General features: G+C 38.8%; 1 protein-coding gene across 1 annotated transcript in view; it reads right to left on the reverse strand.

Moving 5' to 3' along the window:
• clasp1a (cytoplasmic linker associated protein 1a) overlaps positions 1–21191 on the reverse strand; it is a 218541-nt gene that overhangs the window by 56756 nt on the left and 140594 nt on the right. The window contains exons 24-27 of the mRNA XM_052029250.1: positions 12341–12403; positions 9185–9288; positions 1952–2196; positions 19–82 (exon numbers count right to left, since the gene is read on the reverse strand). Of these exons, the coding sequence (XP_051885210.1) occupies positions 19–82; positions 1952–2196; positions 9185–9288; positions 12341–12403 (476 nt within the window). The remainder of the gene's footprint in view (positions 1–18; positions 83–1951; positions 2197–9184; positions 9289–12340; positions 12404–21191) is intronic.

A 21191-nucleotide genomic window follows, 5' to 3' on the forward strand; every position in this document is an offset into this window, starting at 1 on the left:
TATTTATAAAGCAGTTACCTTGCTATGAGGATCTGCAAACATACGAGTGAAGATTTCACACAAACGCTTCAATTCAACACGGCTGCAAAGTAAATGATATGTAGATCACCACTACAGTTTATCAACACTATGACCATTCTGATCACTTTGCACTAAGATGGATTTCGTTTTTTTTGTTCTAGTTGTGTTTTTTTTCTTGTAAAAATTGTGTACAATGTTTAATTTATGCTCTTGTGAATGCTGCTTATATTATGCTATGTGCGAGTAAGTTTTTCACTGCACCTGTGCATACACGTACTTGTGCATATGACAATAAACTCGAGTTTGACTCTGACTTCAGGTTTTTTTTTTAAATGGTGGTCATTAAGAGATTTTATTTCAAAACAGAGCTCAAGGATGTCAGAGTCAGTCATTCAGCACGGAAACAAGTCCTTTAGTCCACTTGTCTGTGCTGGCCTTCAAGTTCAATAGTAATCCCAATTTTCCAGCACTCAGGCCTTAATCTTTATGACATGGTATTTCAAGTGCTTACGTAAATAATTCTGAAATGTTGTCAGAGTACCTGTCTCCACCATTCCCTTATGCAGTGTGCTCTCAATTACAATCACACAGAGTGAATAAACTTCTTCCTCAATCTCCTCTACCTTACACTTGGTTATAAATACCTCTCTAACTATCCTGTCTATACTCCTCATAATGTTGTATTCCCTTTTCCTCTGACAGGTCCCCCCTCCACCCTGTCAGCTTTCTCTGCTCCCAGGAAAATAAACTCAATTTATCCAGTCTCTTCTGACAGTTGAAATGCTCCATCCCAGATGTCATTCTGGTAAATCTCCTCTGAACATTCTCCAGAGCTATCACATCCTTCCTCTCGTGCTGGGAACAAAAATGCACAGTGTACTCCAGCTGTGGTCTAATCAATATTTTAAGAAGTTGTGCCATAAACTCCCTGCACTTATGTTCTATACCCTGGCTAATGAAGGTAAGTATCCAGCATGCACTCCTAACCACCTCACCCACCTATACCATTGTTTCATGAAATCCTGGACATGTATTCGAAGGTCCCTGTGTTCCTCAGTATTTCTCAGAGTCCTACCATTCGGTGTATATATCCTAGCCTTTTTAGTCTTCCAACTTGCAATAACTGCAAAGTGATTTAACATTGGGGGAAAAATGAAATTTGCTTTCAAAATGTCAGAGAATTTTATCAGCATTCTGAGTACAAAAGCTCAAGCATATTGCATTTTCTTTTAAAGGCAAATAGTGTGAAGTTTAGCAAAGAAAACTGCCATATGTGCTATTGACCACTTTGCACTACAATGGACTTTGTCTTTTTTTTGTTTTGTGTTCTTGTAAAAACTGTGCATAATTTATGTTAATTTATATGTTTCTTGTGAACGTTGCGTATCTGATGCTATGTGCCAGTGATGCTGCTGCAAGCAAGTTTTTCATTACACCCGTGCATACATGTGCTTGTGCATGACTATAAACTCCACTTCGGCTTTTTGACTTCAACTTAACCTTAGACAAAGTGGTGCAACCTTACCAATTTACCATACCCAGAAACATTTAGTAAATATTTTCAATTTTTGACTGAAGATTTATGTGCACATCAGCTAGTCTGGTTTTAACTGACTCTGCTCCACATGGCAAGATGATTAACTTGAATATTAGCACCTACTGTAGATCTTTGACAGAATATGCAGCATTCTAATAAAAATGTCAACCCATTTTAAAGTGGTTAATATTAATAATGTTGTTGATCATAAAATCCAAATATGTATCAATATTGATGCAACTTTTGAATCTTCCACTTTGCTTGAATAAAAACTGAAGACTGGTCTTGAAATTTTAACTTATTACAAACATAAATCTGAACATACTATTTAATAAAATTTGAGGAGCAGAGCTGAAAAGATTCTACAATTAATAGTATATTTTTCAGTCTCACCTTAATGTTCTCTGACTTTTTAATAGATTTTGAAGGCCTACAAGCCCTTCTTTCCTTTCAGACCAATTTGAGCTGGCACAGTGGTTTAAGACCTCTGCCACATCTTCTGTCTGACGCAAGTAGTGTGGAATACCTCCATTTCTGGAACCATAAGATCGTTCTGAACAAGCGCTAGAAGCATCGCTGTTGGCATCATCATCAGAATAGATACCATATGGCTCGTATCGCCTCCTTACAGGTTTTTTCTAAGTGTGAAAACAAAGTTTTTTTTAAAAAAAATTTCATGCACAAGAGTTGCAGCTATTGCACATAAGTAGCTTATCTTTCCATTTAACTTGTTAAATGTAAACACAGCTTAGCGGAACTTCATGCAAATACTTCAAGCTAGTTGTTTTACTTGTGTTATTCTAACCTGACGATGATAACACCCAACATCTGAGCAGAATTTGCACCTGACTGTGACACTTTTCCAATCAAACATTCCTTGTGCAATGACAGTCTGTATGCACCAGTCCAACAACTTGCAGCTACATGTTGCTTTGTCCTATCAGCATAAATTTTAACTTGGTTATTCATTGCAAAAGAAAGAGAGATTTCATAAAATGGAATGATTTGTTTTCAGTTGTACTATTTACTTAAGGGAGATAAAATCATTGCTTCAACAAAATATATTATGATGCTGATAGAAGTATATTATTCAAAATTGTTTCTGACATTTTAATCAAAATCTAGTTCATTTGAGTAGTCAGAAAGGCTTTGGAAAATGGTAAATGTAGATAGGATGATGTTTTAATAGGTTCCTTGTCACAATCACTATTCTTCCTCATCATGTATCACAAGTTTGTGAATTTATTATAAATTTATTATAAAATGAAAAACAAAGCATAAGTACCTACCAAGGTCACATCATAAAAACAGACTTTTCTGCTCAACTAATCTGTCAGTGTTGGCCTCAATATGAGCAACTAGTTATAATCATATTTATCTACTTTATCATATCCTTTCAACCACTGCCTTAACCTAATTTTGGATATCAACAATTTATAAGATAAGATATATGATATAAGATACAAGATACAAGATCCATTAATTTTGCAAGTGAATGCCAAACCTCTGCACGTCTATGAACAGAAAAACTCTGAAAATCCAGTATCTGATTGTTTGGAAATCCCAGTGATTAGTCTGGAGCACAAACTGGGGTTGCAGAGTATAAACAGGATGTGCTGCCAGATCTGGATTTGAGAACACTTTGGGGGGAGGGGTCAGTTACACATGCAGGCTTGGTCTCTCTATTCCAAATCTCTTGTGCATAATCTGGTACACCTTCATTCCAAACTCCTTTACTGTATTCCATTTTAGCCTGTCCTTTAATTGCAGAAAAACGGAATCACCTTGCCCCATAATTTGCATAGTTCATGGAAAAAAACTCAAAGGCTTTAACCCTATTTGCAAGAATTCACATTAACAATAACCTATGCACTGTACCTGCTCTAACAGTTCAATGCTTCCTCCTAAAAGGAGGATTTTAAAACTGTAAGAGGCTTCTAAGAGAGTTATGTGAAGTTTTATTAAGACTCACCAACATCCCTTGATTATAGTATATTCTGATAAAACCCAAAATACATTTTTTTAAACTCGTAAACATCCTCATCACTGGATCTGGGGACTGACTTCAAATATTAGGCAAAGAATTCAATCAATGATGACTAGTTCAGTCCAGTGAAAATTCAGATGTTGGAAATCTAAAAACAAAAACAGAAAATGCTGGAAATACTCAGCAGGTCTGGCCACATCTGTGGGAAAAGAACCAGAGCTAACATTTTGGGTTTAAGATTCTGCATCAGATCTGGGAAAGACCACAGAAGCTTGTTAAGCCACAAGGAGGGATGCCTCTGATAGGGTAAAAATGGGGTGACCATGGAGATAAACTGTGAACAAGGTTGCCTAGTCAATGAATGAATGGAAGCAGTTAAAGAGAGAATTGTGAAAAGTAGAGCAGTAAGACATAACCTGCAGGTCAGGCTAGCCATATCATCCATTCCCAGAGGAAAAAGGGGGAAATATATCAAAGAAGCTGAGGCAACATCAGTTGTCCTATTGGTTTAGCTTGTTTCCACCCCTCCACTCCCCCCCCCCCCCCCCCCCCTTCCTTACCTCTGGGAGTGGAAGACATGCCCAACTTGCTAGGCATGTTCTCCTGCTCTGAATTTTGTGACTCCCACATTCTTTTGTCTTTGTCCTCACTCCAACTGCTCAGATTCACTCACTGATCAGATAACCTTGTTTATAGCTTATCCCCCATGGTCATCTCAGTTTTACAATATCAGAGGCCCTGCCTCTCCCTGCAGTTGAACAAGCTTTTTTTTAAAATCTCCTTCCCACTTCTGATGAAGGGTCTTCATCCAGAAACGTTAGCTGTTTCTTGTCCCACAGATGCAGCCTGACCTGCTGAGTATTTCCATCACTTTCTGTTCTCATTACTCATTTAATCCAGTTTCCCTACTTGATGAGCCAAATTATTAAAAAAAAGAAATAAAGCATTGAGATTTTACTTCATCTTCCCACATGATCATGGTTGAAATTCGACCACTTTTCTGCTTGATTCCTATATACAAGAGTGAAAGTAAGCTAGTGCAATGTATTGGTAAGGAAGTGGTTGTAGTTTTGTTGGAATATGACCATAATGGTAAGAAACTCACATGACCAAACCAGTAAGAAATTAAAGCTACATTCACTCTTGCCTATATATAGTCCAAATATCTGCCTTTCTAAATCTTGACCATAATCAGTGGCTGAGCATCCATCGTCTCTACTGTAAAGAAATCCAAAGTTTTACAATCAATTTGATGGAAGGAGTTTCTTATCACAACCCTCAATAACTGGCCATGGCCCCTAATAATTCTGAAGTCTTCAGCCATGCAGAAAACACTCCTGTACACAGAGATCTACCCTAAACCTCATTTCCCAGGAGCACCGTCCTCCCAACTATGAATCTGCTGAATTGAGGTTACATCCTTGGATATGGACACCAAACTTCTCTCAGCTTTCCAGGAATAATCCCATTGAATTCCTGCATAATATCAGCAAGTCTTTATTAATGTTTCAATTCAATTCCTTCAAAATAAAGATCAACTTACAATTTGCTTGCTAACTGCTTGCAGGTCAGGGTATGAACTTAACATGTTTCAAGTTCATGGAGACCAAGTTAAATCTGATTAATATTTAAAACTTTCTCACTATTTTATTTTTATATTCTTCCCACCAAACAGAATAAATGCATCTGGCGCCTTCTAGTTCACATACTTAACCATTGCACCTTTTCTTGTCCACAGTAATTCTGTGGACAAGAAAAGGTGCAATGGTTAAGCGTGTTATTAAGAATAATCAAAAGCATGTTGTAATACACAAAACAACAGATCCTTAGAGATGAAAATAAGCAAGTTTCTTTTCTTGTATTAACATTTCTTTGTTTTTCATGAAGGGTGGGAATGTTAATTTGGAAAGTAAATAGGGGATAATCAATCTGCGGCCAGTTTCAGCTGTGGACGCTGCGCTGAACTCTCAAAAAAAGATGCTGTATATTTTTAAACAGAAACATCTGTGAAGGGCACAAGTAATGATCTGAGTGTATGCCCACTTCAAATTACTTTTGGAAAAGCAGTCCAAATTAGACATATTCACATCTGTTCGAACAAACGTGTTGGATATTTGAAGCATTTTCTGCTTTTTTATTTCACCAGAACTGAATTGAGGCTGGCCAATCTAATGTCCAATTTGGTCCAAAGAGCCAAAAATAGCTATCCCATCTAGCTGGATTCAATTAAAAATATTCCAGAGATGGGAAAATAAAAGGTCATTCACCCACTGGACCCTCTGCTTCCCACTTTGTAATCATTAATTTTCAGCTGTGCATGATCGTGATAAGCATCTACTCATCTTTGTACTGCGCCAATTGTTACTACATATCTACACAAGGTTGCTCAATAGCTCTGTACTGAGGCTTCTTGTATGGCAGCAAGCAAATTTGTAAAGCAAAAGCACACATCCACAACTGTGAACATAGTTCACCTCTGATCTGTTACTGTATGTATTCTAACAGCCTGGAACAAGAAACAAAACAGCTAAAGAATAACAGAATGATTGATGAAGAAAACAGGTTCAAAAAACACTACTACCTTTGTCCTGGAGTCTCCTAACAGCTGATTGCAGCAAAACAATTTTCAGGGAAGAAAGTAGAGAGAATCATGTCAAAAGAAGAATTATTGAATAAATTTTGCAGCAGAAGAATGATGAATTCATTAAAGCAAATTAAACACAAAAAAAGACAAGACATTTAAAAGAGATGATTGAGATGCTTATTTTCAGAATTAATTTCCAGATTACAAAAGCTAAACAAATGGGAGAGGGGAATACCAAAACCCAGATAGTACGCCAATGCAAGATCTAAATACTAGAAGGAACAGCCCATGTTCATTGTTCATTTATATAGTTCAAAAATAGATTTTGTTTTTAAAAAGTCCCTTGACTGAGCAAATAACAATGTTCCAAATAAATGTACAACTTAAGTGACTTGAAATTACTAATCAACCTTCAAAATCATTTCACTGCAGTAGTCTAATTGTAACTGCACCTGGCTCCGTGCAGTATCGGGGAAAAACTTACCAGCAGTTTAGTACCGTATGTATCTAGGGTGTCCTTCAATGTCCTAAAGTTAGTTAATAAAGAACTAGAGACTCATTTACAGTATAGAAGGAAGAGAGGGTAAGCAAGAGGATGAGAAGCTGAAAAAAAGGGATAGAATTGAGAACATGAGACAAAAAAAAGGGCCAAAGAGGGGAAAACAAAAAGAGTTGACAACACAAGAAGCTAAAGTCTCCCTCATGCCACTAGATAGTTGATAAATAATAGCAGAAGGACAACTGTTGGCTTCAGAGAGTAGGAATTTGGTTTTATTGACAGCCACTGGTTATCTCATGTAGGAAAAGATATTTTAAAATTACAAGAACATGCAACTTACAAAAAGGTACTTTTTGTTGGAAAAACTAAGGAAAAATAAAAGTACATATAGTGACATAGTGGTGATGTGCTCTGCAAATGAATAGATAGCTAGTTGCAAAAGCTTCAGGATTGCAGTAATTTTATTAAATAGCAAAGATTCAAAAAAGAATCAACGTAGTTAACAAAAATAAAATGAGATAATAAAACCTTTGGCAAGAACATTAAAAGAAAACAGGAAAAACATTAAGAAATTTAAACAGGGAAATTAACAAAGGGGAAAAAGGGAGATGGCAGAGATTAACATTTGAAGAAACTAAAACATACTAAACACGGAGGTAAGCAAAGGACAAATGTGAGCGAGAAACTTAAAACAATAAGTATTATTAGCAAAGAAGAGCTAAACAAACTGATGAGACTAAGCAAGGGCAAGTACCATAGATTTGACGGTCTACATCTTAGGGTTCCAAAAGAAGTGGCTGCAGAGATAACACATACATTGATTGCTGCAGGCCAAAATTCCCTTGATTCTGGAAACATCACAGTTGATTGGAAAACAGTAATTATAAAATATCACTATTTAACAAAGGAACAAGAGATAGTAGGGAACTGTGGGCCAGCTAACTTAATACCATTTGTTATGCAGGCAAGTAAGAGGATAAACAGCATGTTGGCCTTTATTATGTGATGATTTGAATACAGCTGTACAACTGGAGACCAGACTCAACACTACAGTTTTAGTCTTCTTACCCAATTTGCCATTAAGGGAGTGAAGCAAAGATTCATTGGACTGGTTATAAGGATGGCTAGTTTGCTCCTCAAGGAGAGATCAAGTAGACTGGGCCTGTATTCTCTACTGTTTAGATACAAGGAAATCTTATTGAAACAAACAAAATTCCTCTTGGGCTTGACAGGCTGAAGAGTTTAGAACCAGCTGTCACCATCTCAGCAAAAAAAGGCTTGGCCATTGGGATTGAGGCAAAGAGAAATTTTCCACAGTGATTCTTTGGAATTCTCCACTCAGACGGCTGTGGAGGGTCAGTTAGTGGCATTATTCAAAATAGAGACCAATAAATTTCTGGATATTAAGATAAATGAAAAATGCAAGAAAATGGGATTGAGGAAGAAGATCAGCCATGATCTCAGTGAACAGCAGTATAGGGTCAAGAGCCAAATGGTCTACTCCTACTCCTGTTTCTGATGTTAGGAGAATTCTGAAATCTATTATTAAAGTGATAACAGAGAAATCAGAAAAGACTAACGTGATTAGGCAGTCAACATGGTTTTGTGGAAATTTTTTTTGATGACGTAAGGCACAATGATAAGGTACCACATAAATGGTTACTGTGCAAAATCAGTGTTCAGAGGTTAAAACTAACATATCCACATGGACAGGATTGGGTAACAGACAATATATTGTAGAACATATAGAATAATATTTTCTTTTAGGCAGCACAATGAAGGCTCACTGGATTGAATCCTTTGGGGGAGGGGGAGTGGAATCTCTTAGGAGGGACTAGAATCTTTTAGGAGGATTGCCTATAAAGAGATTGCATTTTCACTGAAGCACAAAAGATTGAGGGGATTTAATGGGAAGATGCTGTAAGGATAGTATCCTGCTGGGGATCTAAAAATACGGGGCATAAATCTTAGGTTAGTAGAAAGGTTACTTAAAATTCAAAGAAAAATTTCTTCCCAGAGGGTTGTAAATCTTTAGAATTCTTCACCAAGTAAGCTGCTGATTTGAATCATCATATTCAAGACCAAAATAGATTTTTGGAACATGACGAATAAAGACTGAAGGGTATTGGGCAGGAATGTATTGAGGCAAAAGCTCTGATCACCAATGAAGTTAATGAATGAGGGAGCAGGCTTGTGAGTCTGTGGCCTCCTCCTCCTCCCATTTCTTACACTGTGGCAAATCTCCAATGACGGCAACTCTGGCCTTTCTATAGGATGGTACGCCCATATGAAAAATAATAATTAACTAAAATACGAGCAATTGTGCATCAATATATGAAATTATTCAAAACTGTCCAAAAACAGATTCCAGTCACATACAAATGTCAAGAAACACGTCACAATAATCTCATGCAAAAATAAGAAATGATGGATTTCATATTGATGAAAAGCTAGGTACCAAGGTGGAGCATTTTCATAACCTGCTCTCCAAAAGGTACAATTTTTATGACTGTACATTCATTTTAGCCTATAAGCCACTATTCAAAGAATTATTACCAAGGCATCTGCAACTGCAGCTTCCACTTCTGTGCTTGTGTTCAGAACTCTCATGGCATTCACAGTGGCAGGCAACCGCCCAGCCTGTCCAAGCCCATATCGATCTAATAAAGATAAAAACATGAACTTAATATAACAACTTTAAAGTTCCGTTACTCAAATGACCCCAACTTAGGCCAACAAAAGCAGTACTTGTAACAAAGCAGTTTTCTCCACACCATGTAAAATACAAACTAATTGGCCAGCAATCCTTTCCTTGGAATGCAAGTTAAAGTTTTAGAGGAGGAAAAAAATTTTGGTTTGAATAGTTATTGTGCGCAAATCTGTTTCTGGTGCATAACTAACTCTTAATTCAGATAAAATACTACCAATATAACTCTTCGCTCCTTACACACTAACCTGCTGGGCATCTCCAACATACTCCACTTTTATCAGATTTCCAGTATGCAAAGGAGTTTGCTTTTATTTTAGTATACAAATTAAATTGCATATCAATTGTTTTTAATTATACACACAACTACATCCACGCAGAACTGGAATCCTGAAACTTGGTCTATGTGATTGGACCTTTATTTACATGAAGTTAATCCTTTAAATAAATGCAAGTTTTTCTTTTATATATCATGTCATTCTATTTCAAATGACTTTGAGCAGGGCAATTAGTTTTAACTTTATGCCATACAATAAATTCAAAGCGCTAAAGATACTTAAGTGCCATTTCCATTGATATATTGATTACACAGGTGTACTATTTTCAATACCAGCAAAAACTCCTAACCTCAAATAAAAACAAGTTAATAGGATCATTTCAGCATCAGGAAAAGTGAGTTTAAGCACAGTTTGTCCAGGAGACTGAGTCTGAATAACTGACCCACCAACTGATGCCTTACAGAATCTAGCTGCAGACTTGGCTCCATGGAAACCCATCCCTTCATGTGAACAGGTGGCCAGGGAAAGTCCAGGAACGGACTGCAGGTGATTATGCCATTACTGGTCCTAGCAATAAATACTAAGACTACATATTCAGCTGTTTGCAGTGCCAGCAGTTACCAGTTTGTATTTAAGATTAAACATAAATCTAAAAGTACAGCGAGTTCTAATGATGATGCTGCTACCCAAATGCTTTGTCTGAATTACTGATGTTGAAAGAGATTCAGTTAAAGTAAAAAAAGCCCATTAAAATATGCAACCTCCAAACTGGAGAACGCAAGTATTAGAACTATGTATAGGGTAGGACCCCAAAGACGTCACTCCAAGTGGCATTCAGGCATCCAACATTGGACAGAGCAAGCCAACCCCACAAAATATGCCAGATTAAAAATAAAGAATTGAAAAGTTAGGTAAAATGCCAGGAACACCTAAAAATATTAAACAAGAACATAAATTAATGAAGAAAAAGGAACTCACCTTTCCCTTTGTTTGATATGCATAATATTCACGCAATAATCCCCCAACGTAAATGCTGGGAGATCTCAGGAGGATCGAACTCTACCATTGGCAATGGAGATTACTGACAGAGGTAGTACTACTTGCTTAACAGCAAGTTCAGAATTTCCACAATTGAGCCTATGTATATGGGAACACCTAACTTGCTATGATTTAAAAAAGTTAAATATCAGCAATTCCATTCAGAACGAGAAGCACTGATCATTATTGTATTGTTGGTTTAAACGGCCATTTCATGGCATAAATAAAATTACTACTGGTGTCTGCAGAAGTAGAAAACCTGATGTCAACAGATCTTTAAGACATCAGACTGGATCATGGTTGATCTAACCTGTTGCCCACATTTAGCACGTTGATCCTGCAGCTGCATTTACCTGCTGCAACACCAATGGGATGGGTGCCTTCTTTCCAGGAGGTAGATTAGACTATGAATGGTGGCAGAACCAGAGGCCCTGCCCAGCAACATTTTGACAGCTCATTGCTATCAAAGGCACCTTGCAATGATTTAGATCTAATATTTCAAAAACAGTTAAAAGCAATTGAAATAAAGTTAAAACAAATTAGGTTTTGTTAAAAAATACATTATATGCAGTGAAATAATTAATGGTGTAGTTTTAAACAAAAATGTAAAACTAAGCTGAATACATCTTTTTAATGAAGCTTAGTGACTAAAAGTTAAGGAACCAGATGTGGATCACATCTGGCTCCTCAACTTATGAACTTTGCTCAACTTTGTGGCATGTCCAGCAGTGGGCTATCAGATGCATTGACATCTAACCTCCAAGGCAACTCCAGTTTCTACTCTGCAATGTTCAGGTGCTGAAGTCCAAGATGCAATCAACAGCAGAAGGTGGGTGAGCAACACTTGCCTACAGAACTACCCCTCACAGGACAATCTGCCTATTAACTTGACTGAATACAAGTGAATTGAAATAATCCCTAGAAATGCTCTATCTTCATTAGCAAATTAACATTAATTTCACATTCACCAAAGCATACCACTCTTCCATTTGATTCACCTTTTCTGATTAAGTTTTAGTACGATGTTGACTATGACAATTCACAATTTTGTTGTAGTTTTGTCTTTGGCAAATCTGATAAATTGCAGCAACTGCTTTTCTTGCCACCTCTCACTGATTTAAATTAACTAGGCCTGTTTATAATCCAGTGGTCTGACATATGATTAGATTTCAACAACTGGTACTTGCCTGTAAATGAAACAATCAATCCTTTTTAGGGAAGTATTAAGTCAGTACAATACAAAATGAGAACATAAATTAGTAATGCAATCACAGAGTACAATTAGCAATGACACAATTCACCAGACATTAATTGTGTAACTGAAATAATGATGACTATACACACAATGACAAAATAAAAGTTCAAATGAAGTGTCATACTGGGCAACCATAATTGTTACCTTTTTCCATAGAGTTCAAGCACTTATTTCAGTTTACTCTTCACCCAAAGTACTGAAATATTATAGATTTATTTTTAATATACGTGTTCCAGGAATGCACATGGATGATGATACATTCACTCCAAGAGTCCTTGTACTCTAATAAATGACAATTATGATTGCTGCTTGTGTGCAAATAAAGATGATAATTTTCAAAAGAAAACTGGTTGGAGTTAGAAAAACCCAATGACCAATGTATATAAAATAATAATGGGAAAATTAGAACAAGCATGCAAATAGCACTTGTTCACCTGGCTGGCCAATAGAATCAGCAGTGGAGAGTGCGCTGGTGGACCTCGAGTGTCGACGAGAGGCTGGAAGCAAATGAAGGGTAACACCCTGAAGTTAACAGATTTTCACATAACCACCGATGCCAATCTCATTTGGCAGTGAGTTTAAAAGAATTCGGCCCTCACTTTCTCGTCAAAAAGTATCCAACCAAGGTGCTACAGGCATGTCTGCTGCTCACACTGTTGCTTTCAATAGAGAAAAATGTTAAATGGATTTCAAATAAAAATTGCAACGTTCAGGCCAAGTATATTTAACAAATATGCAGGGCGAACCATGCCATCAGGAAATAAATTGTTTGATTAAAAATAAATCTTAAGCATAAAGTCTCACATGCTTTTGCTTCAAAGACAACATATACTTTAATGAAAAGAGGATAAAAAAGTGTTAAGCACATTTAGCTCAAGGTGCATTACGAAGCCGAGTAGCTGACATGTTCAAGTGGGAAACATTCAGGAAATGAAGTACAATAATGCAAAGTGTAGGCAATGTTCTAACTTCACAAAAGGTCATAACCAAGTCCCAAATGAGGTAACATTAGTTCACACATACAGATCAAACTTAGCTCACGCAATTAAGAAAAAAAAAATCAATCCCATTTATAGGTGCCAGACTCTAATGTATTAATTGAACAACACGCACACGCACGAGCTAACTGATCTATAGCCAGGGAATTTTCCTACTTTTCCTTGGAAAGGAATATTCCTGAAACTTTGAAAGAAAACAACTAAACACTTAAATGGTTTAAATTTGTGACGCTAAAACAGAATTATTAACCAGGTCTACTTATGGAGCTCAAATAAACTTCCAAAATAAAGGACGTACAATGTTACAAATTAACATAGAAATACAAAGTACCAAGATTAAACCACTGAGCATTTCCTTTCAAAGTAAAGCCTGTATGCAATCAGTATATCACAATAATCTAAGATTCTATTTCCCTAGATTCTAATTTAAATACATGGAAAAGCTCCTAAAATGCTTTTATTTGCATTGGGTTTAATGGGGTGTTCATCTCATTTATGAGTCTTGTACACCTAACGGGACTTTGCACAGAACATGAAGCTCACCTGTCCTAAGGTAGAAGTGACCTGCAGTGCCATTACAACAAATGTACAATGTCTCTCTGCTCCTTGGCAACAAGCAGAAGCCACAAAATATATGGGTGCTGCAGTAAAACTGCATGACTCTGAGTAAAAGGTTCCAGAGGGGCTCATAATGGGTCACAGAAATCAATCACGTATCCTCGTTATGTGGATTCTAGAACAGAGCCTGAGAAAATGGCAAGGACTCCACGGACCACAGACTTGTCACCCATTCTCAGATTAACAACATTTCCATTCCACTTGTGCCCTTGCCATTGTCCACATCAGCAGGCAACTAGATGATATTCATTCCCTGTTACAATCTGAAGATGTGTGTTTCAGGCCCAGAGCTGAAAGAGGTGCCCTGGTAACCTTGTACCAGAATTGCTGAAAATTAACATGCAAGAAATGAAGAAAATGGTATACTTGCATGCAAATGATATTACTGCAAAAGGACAAGAACAAAAATACCGGTGATCTTGTTCCAATTACAGAGTACCAGCGAGCTGCACTTGGAATACTGTGCACAGGTTCTGGCCCCCTACCCACGGATAGATGCATTTGCAATGGGGAGAGTGCAGCTAAGGTTCACCAGTTTATTTCCTTCGATGGTGGGTTTGTCATACAAGGGGAGATCAAGAGTCTGAGCTAGTATTCTCTGGAATTCAGAAATGACGTGACCTCAATGAAATGTACAAAATTCTGACACAAGGCTTCACAATGTACAGGTGGTGTAGATGCTTCACTGGCCAGGGTCCAGGATGTCTCTGATCGGGTCCACAGCATTCTTGAGCGGGAGCGAAAGCAGCCAGAAGTCGTGGTATATGTTGGTACCAACAACCTTGTTAGGAAGGGGGATGAGGTCCTGAAAAGTGAGTTTAGGGAGCTAGGCAGAAGACCAGGACCTCAAGCGTAGCAATCTCAAGATTGCTGCCAGTGCCACGTGATAGTGAAGGTAGGAATAGGAGGAGATGGCAGATGAATGCATGGCTGAGGAGTTGGTGCAGTGGGCAAGGTTTTAGGTTTTTGGATCATTGGGATTTCTTCTGGGGAAGGTAGGACCTGTACAGATTGGATGGGTTACACCTGAACTCGAGGGGGACCAATATCCTTGCAGGCAGGTTTGCTAGTGTGGTTCAGGAGGGTTTAACCTAGTTTGCAAGGGGAATGGGAACCAGAGGGATAGGACAGTGGAAGAAGTGCATGGAGTAAAGCCAGATCTAACATATAGAGGGGCTTTGAGGAAGGAGAAGCAGAGTATAGAGTAAAAAAGTAGAAAGGTGGATGGGCTAAAGTGCATTTACTTAAATGCAAGAAGCATCAGGAATAAGGGTGATGAACTGAGAGCTTGGATAAATACATGGAACTATGATATTGTGGCTCTTGCAGAGACTTGGCTGTCACTAAAGCAGGAATGGATGATGAATATTCCCGGATTTCAGTGTTTTAAAAGGGATAGGGAGGGAGGGAGAGAGAAGAGGAGGAGGGGTGGCGTTACTGCAGAAAGGGTGGATAATGTAGCAGGATCCTCTCTACAGTCAGTATAGGTGGAAGTTAAAAACAAGAAAGGAGCAATTATTCTACTGGGAGTATTTTATAGGCCCCCTAGTAGCAGCAAGGATACTGAGGAGCAGATCAGGAGGCAGATTTTGGAAAGGTGCAAAAAGTAACAGGGTTATCATCATGGGAGACATCAACTTCCCAAATATTGATTGGCACCTGCTTAGTACCAAAGGTTTAGACAGGGCAGAGTTTGTTCAGTGTGTCCAGAACAGATTCCTGTCACAGTATGTTGACAGGCTGACTAGAGGGAATGCCATATTAGATCTAGTATTAGGTAATGAACCAGGTCAGGTGACAGATCTCTCAGTGGGTGAGCATTTGGGGGACAGTGACCACCGCTTCCTAACCTTTAGCATTGTCATGGACAAGGATAGGGGCAAAGAGGACAGGAAGATACTTAACTGGGGAAGGGCACATTATGAGGCTATTAGGAGGAAGAAGGCAGCAGGAATCTGATAGAGCGAGGATTATAGGGTAGCAAGGAAGGAACTGAAGAAGGGGCTGAGGAGAGCAAGAAGGGGACATGAAAAGGCCTTAGCGAGTAGGGTTAAGGGAAACCCAGAGGAATTTTTCACTTATGTGAAGAGCAGAAGGATGACGAGAGTAAAGGTAGGACTGATTAGAGACAAAGGTAGGAAGATGTGGCTGGAAGCTATGGAAGTGGGTGAGGTTCTCAATGAATACTTCTCTTCAGTATTCACCAAGGAGAGGGGCCTTGATGACGCGGAGGACAGTGTTGGTAAGGTTAATGTTCTAGAGCATGTTGATATCAAGAGAGGATGTGTTGGACCTGTTAGAAAATATTAGGACAGATAAGTCCCCGGGGCCTGACGTAATATTCCCCAGGCTGCTCCGCGAGGTGAGGGAGGAGATTGCTGAACCCTTGGCTAGGATCTTTGAGTCATCGTTGTCCACAGGAATGGTACTGGAGGATGGCAAATATTGTTCCCTTATTCAAAAAAGGTAGTAGGGATTGTCCAGGGAATTACAGACCAGTGAGTCTTACATCTGTGGTAGGCAAGCTACTGGAAAGGATTCTTAGAGATAGGATCTATGGGCATTTGGAGAATCATGGTCTGATCAGGGACAGCCAGCATGGCTTTGTGAAGGGCAGATCATGTCTCACAAGCCTGATAGTGTTCTTTGAGAAGATGACCAGACAGATCAAGAGGGTAGTGCAGTAGATGTGGTCTACATGGATTTTAGTAAGGCATTTGACAAGGTTCCACATGGTAGGCTTCTTCAGAATGTCTGAAGGCATGGGATCCAGGGAAGCTTGGCCATGTGGACTCAGAATTGGCTTGCCTGTAGAAAGCAGAGGGTTGTGGTGGAGGGAGTGCATTCAGATTAGAGGGCTATGACTAGCGGTGTCCCACAAAGATCAATCTGGGACCTCTACTTTTCGTGATTTTTATTAATGACTTGGATGAGGGGGTAGAAGGGTGAGTTGGCAAGTCTGCAGATGACACAAAGGTTGGTGGTGTTGTGGATAGTGTGGAGGATTGTCGAAGATTGCAGAGGGACATTGATAGGATGCAGAGCTGGGCTGAGAAGCGGCAGATGGAGTTCAATCCGGAGAAATGTGAGGTGGTACACTTTGGAAGGACAAACTCCAAGGCAGAGTACAAAGTTAATGGCAGGATTCTGGGTAGCGTGGAGGAGCAGAGGGATCTGGGGGTCCACATCCACAGATCCCTGAAAGTTGCCTCACAGGTGGATAGGGTAGTTGAGAAAGCTTATGGGATGTTAGCTTTCATAAGTCGTGGGATCGAGTTTAAGAGCCGCGAGGTAACGATGCAGCTATATAAAACTCTGGTTAGACCACACTTAGAGTACTGTGTCCAGTTCTGGTTGCTTCTTTATAGGAAGGATGTGGAAGCGTTGGAAAGGGTGCAGAGGAGATTTACCAGGATGCTGCCAAGTAATGGCAGCATCCTGGTAATGGAGGAGACATGATAGAGGTGTACAAAATATTAAGGGAACTAGATCGAGTGGACAGCCAGCACCTCTTTCCCAGGGCACCAATGCTCAATACAAGAGGGCATGGCTTTAAAGGAATGGGTGGGAAGTTCAAGGGAGATATCAGAGGAAGGGTTTTTTTTACCCAGAGAGTGGTTGGGGCATGGAATGCGCTGCCTGGGGTGGTGGAGGAGGCAGGTACATTGGTCAAATTCAAGAGATTGCTAGATAAGCATATGGAGGAGTTTAAAATAGAGGGATGTGTAGGAGGAAGGGGTTAGATAGTCTTAGGCAAGGGTTAAAGGTCAGCACAACATGGTGGGCCAAAGGGCCTGTATTGTGCTGTACTGTTCAATGTCTATGTCTATGTATTCTTATAATTCCTTTCAATATAAGAGGCCATTCAGTGATCAAGTCTATGCCACTGTCAAAGTAATCCCATTAAACCCTATCCCTCACTTATTTCCCTAAAATTAATTCTCTGTCAAGTATCCATAAATGCAGCACGCTAGATTGAAAGAGGTGCAAGTGAATCATTTGAAAGGACAGGTAGGGTCTATGGGTTGTGGTAAGGGGAGAGATAAAAAGACAAGCACTACATTTCTTGTAGTTTCTTGGGAAAGTGCATACGAAGAGTAGTTGGTGGGGACAGAAGAGCAGGATCTCAAGGGAAAAGTTCTTTTGAAATGATGAAAGGGTGGGGAGAGGGAAAGCAAATGATGTGTCTGGCTGTGAAGTCTCAATGAATGTGGGGCAACAAGTAATGATATAAAGGCTCTACAAATTACAAAAGGGAAGGCACAGTTCAGGTCAAAGGAAGAGATTCTACATGGGTCTATGTGCAAAGTTGCATCATTACGCAAAGGCAACAGGAATTGGAAGAATGGAAAGGAGTCCTTACAGGAGACAGGCTGAGAGGAAGTACAGGCAAGATACCTATAGGCGTGTAATGAATATTTGACATTGGATTATCCCCTCAGACGGAGGCCGAGAGTTCCAGAAAGAGGAGGGAAGAATCTTAATGGACCATGTGAAGTATGAGAAGGGTGGAAATTTACAGCAACAATGAAATTTGAGTTCTTTTAAGTGCAGGAAGCAGTATTGATGTACCAGGAAAAAGAGGCAAGGGGAGCGGCCCCTGAGTGGGACTTAAACTAAAAGTGGAGTTCCTTAGATCTGGAGAAAGTGAGTGACTCAAGTTGAAGATACTGTTTAATGTGAGAGCAACACGAAAAGGTAATGAGATTTTTGAGTTCTGTATCAGTATTGGAAGCAACACCAATGCAGTCATTCTCAGCATCGTTTTCTCTTTCCCAGTTCTGACAAAAGGTCTTCGACCTGAAAGGTAAACTCTCTATCCACAGATGCTGCTTGACCTGCTGTGTCCAACATTTTCTGCTCTTATTTAAATTAATAGATGTATTGTTACTGGCATTGATTGATTTATAAAAGTGATCTGGTACACTGACTTGTGGTTGACATTTTTGGCATTGTGGACAAGCAGGCTCAAGAATGGTCAAAAAACGGAAGGAGTGCAAGATGGGAAGTGTTGGAGAGCAGGGAACTGGAACTGTGTTTATTGCTAGCATCTTCTGACAAGTTGATTATGGATGAACTTCCAGAAATGACTGTCTAGATTGACTCCACCCTCCCTCTTCCTGCTCTGCAGCTGCTCGCTACATAGTTGGCATGCATCAAGATTGTAATACGGTGGACAAAGCAGCAGACCACTATAGATCTTAAGACTTGCTCTGGAGAATATCAAAGGCCTCCTCTGGAGTGTTCCCATCAGCAGGATGGGACAGCAGTGAGAGAAATGATTCTACAAACACACAATGACAGCAAAGGTTCAGTTTTCTGGTACATGCTGAACTTGACAGATGCCAGTTAAAGAAATCATCTGGTTGATTCGAATCTGAATGCTTTGGATTACTTTAATATATAAATGCAACATAAAAATACAAGCTTTTTCCTTCAATCAGGCTTTGAGCTGACTACATTTTTAAATGTGCTACCAAGAAACAATGAGTTGTGGATGAACTGTTGCTAAAACCATTGCTTGTGACTGTTTATTGTCATTATTTCCAGTTATGCATCTGATGATTTTCATGAAAGTGTGTATACATACATTCCAAACAAGATTATACCAGATATTACCGTCAATTTTTCCTTTAAATATTCATTCATGGGATATAGGCATCGCAGGCAAGTCCAGCATTTACAATACATTCTTGCCCGTCTCCGAAATGCTGCTGGGCAGTTTCAGAGGATATTTAAGAATCAGCCACATTATGGGTCAGGAGTCAAATACAGACCAGACAAAAAAAGGTATGGATACAGATTTCCCCAAAGGATATCACAAGTAGTTACAAAAATGATAGTTTCATAGTCACCATTGCCAATACCAGATTTATTTATTCAAGATTTTATTTAATTGCTAGAATTTGAGAACTCCCTAGTCCCCAGGATGTGATTCAAATGTATGTTCTCAGATCAATAGTCCAGGCCTTTAATACCAATCTAGTAGTTTATGTGTTGTATACTCAATGCTCTAGCCTATGACTAATCTTTTCAACCTTATATGCCTTTTTTTTCAACTTGATGCTATCTTAATTTCATTCGTTCACCACAGATTGCATATCCTTTATTCCTCAGCTTTAAGATATCTCATTAAATATCTGTTTTTGCTGATCTACCAGCTTGCCCTTTAATGCGTTTTCCCAGTTGACTTTACTTAATTCTAGCCTCATTCAGCTGCAATTGCCTTAAAATTTAGAACTCGTTTCAGAAACAAGTTTCTCATCCTCACACCACATTTGAAATCCCACCATGATTACTCTTTCCTAGGTATTCATTTACTATTATTATAATTAATAAATTATAGTACATTTAATAGTGCACATCAAATAACTAGGATTAACACCTCTGGAGTTTTTTGGTTCTAGTAGCCTAATTGTTAGAGATACTTTTATAATTATCTGAAGTATAGACAAAGAAAGCTCATCAATGGAATTGTTTCTGCCTTGGATTCATTTAAGTAATATAAAAGGCAAAATATAAATACACACTGATTTTTTTTATCTCTCATTTTTTCCCCAACAGAAATGCAGAGTCCCTCCATTACAGCAGCTAAATGCCCAAGGGATTTTGCCTCCACTATTCCATGTCAAAAATTACTCCAGATATTAACCAGTAAGCACATATTGGTGCTGAGTGCAATGCTAGTTGTCAACTTGCTTTTTATTATTTAAGTTTGTTTATTACTCGTTTATAACTATCCCCAAAACATTATTCAGTCAAACTTAAAACCATAGTTTAATTTAACATTGGATTCTGTATTTTAACTTGCAAACTGTATCATGGCAATCCTCAGCATGATCACATTGCCCCTGTGCTTTAGTTCATAGTCAAGCTACATACTGATCAGAACACCAAGAGTTCATTCTGCTCCCTCCACAAAATGTTTCGGCCTCTCCCCAGGTTGATTTATCAATCACAAGTGAAATTGTGATTTTCTTTTTCATGTTGGCCTGTTAACATTTGAAGCCTCAAATGTTCAGACATGTCAAAGAACAGAATCTTCAATGATAAATGTGACTGGCTATTATACTCCTTCCAATCATCAGCATTTTACACAAACTAGAAGATACAAGCTAGGAAAATTTTGGTCTTCTCGCTTTGATGTTCAGAAGTTGCGGGGAAAACTAAATTAAAAAAAAGTTTGATTTCTTAAACATCGAATGGAATAAAATTTGCTCTCTCCCAGCACATCATTTTACATTGTCTCCTTACTTAACCCTATAGTTTCTAATTCATAATAAACTAGGACATGGCCAATGCTTGAGTCATAGAATAATACAGCATGGAAACAGGCCCTTCAGCCCAACTAATCCATGCCAAGATGCCCCTCCAAGCTAGTCCCATTTGCCCACGTGTGGCTCACATCCTTCCAAGCCTTTCCTATCCATGTACCTGTCAAAGTGTCTTTTAAGTGTTATTGTACCTGCTTCAACCACTTCCCCTGGCAGCTCATTCCATATCTGCATCACCCTCTGTATGAAAAAGCTGCCCCTCAAGTCCCTTCTAAATCTTTCCCCTCACCTTAAACCTCACCACCTCTAGTTTTTGATTCCCTTTCCTTGTGTATTCACCTTGTCTATGCCCCTCATGATTTTATTCACCTCTAAGGTCACCATTCAGTCTCCTA

The sequence above is a fragment of the Pristis pectinata genome, chromosome 1, assembly GCF_009764475.1.
Source record: "Pristis pectinata isolate sPriPec2 chromosome 1, sPriPec2.1.pri, whole genome shotgun sequence".
Classification (NCBI taxonomy): domain Eukaryota; kingdom Metazoa; phylum Chordata; class Chondrichthyes; order Rhinopristiformes; family Pristidae; genus Pristis; species Pristis pectinata.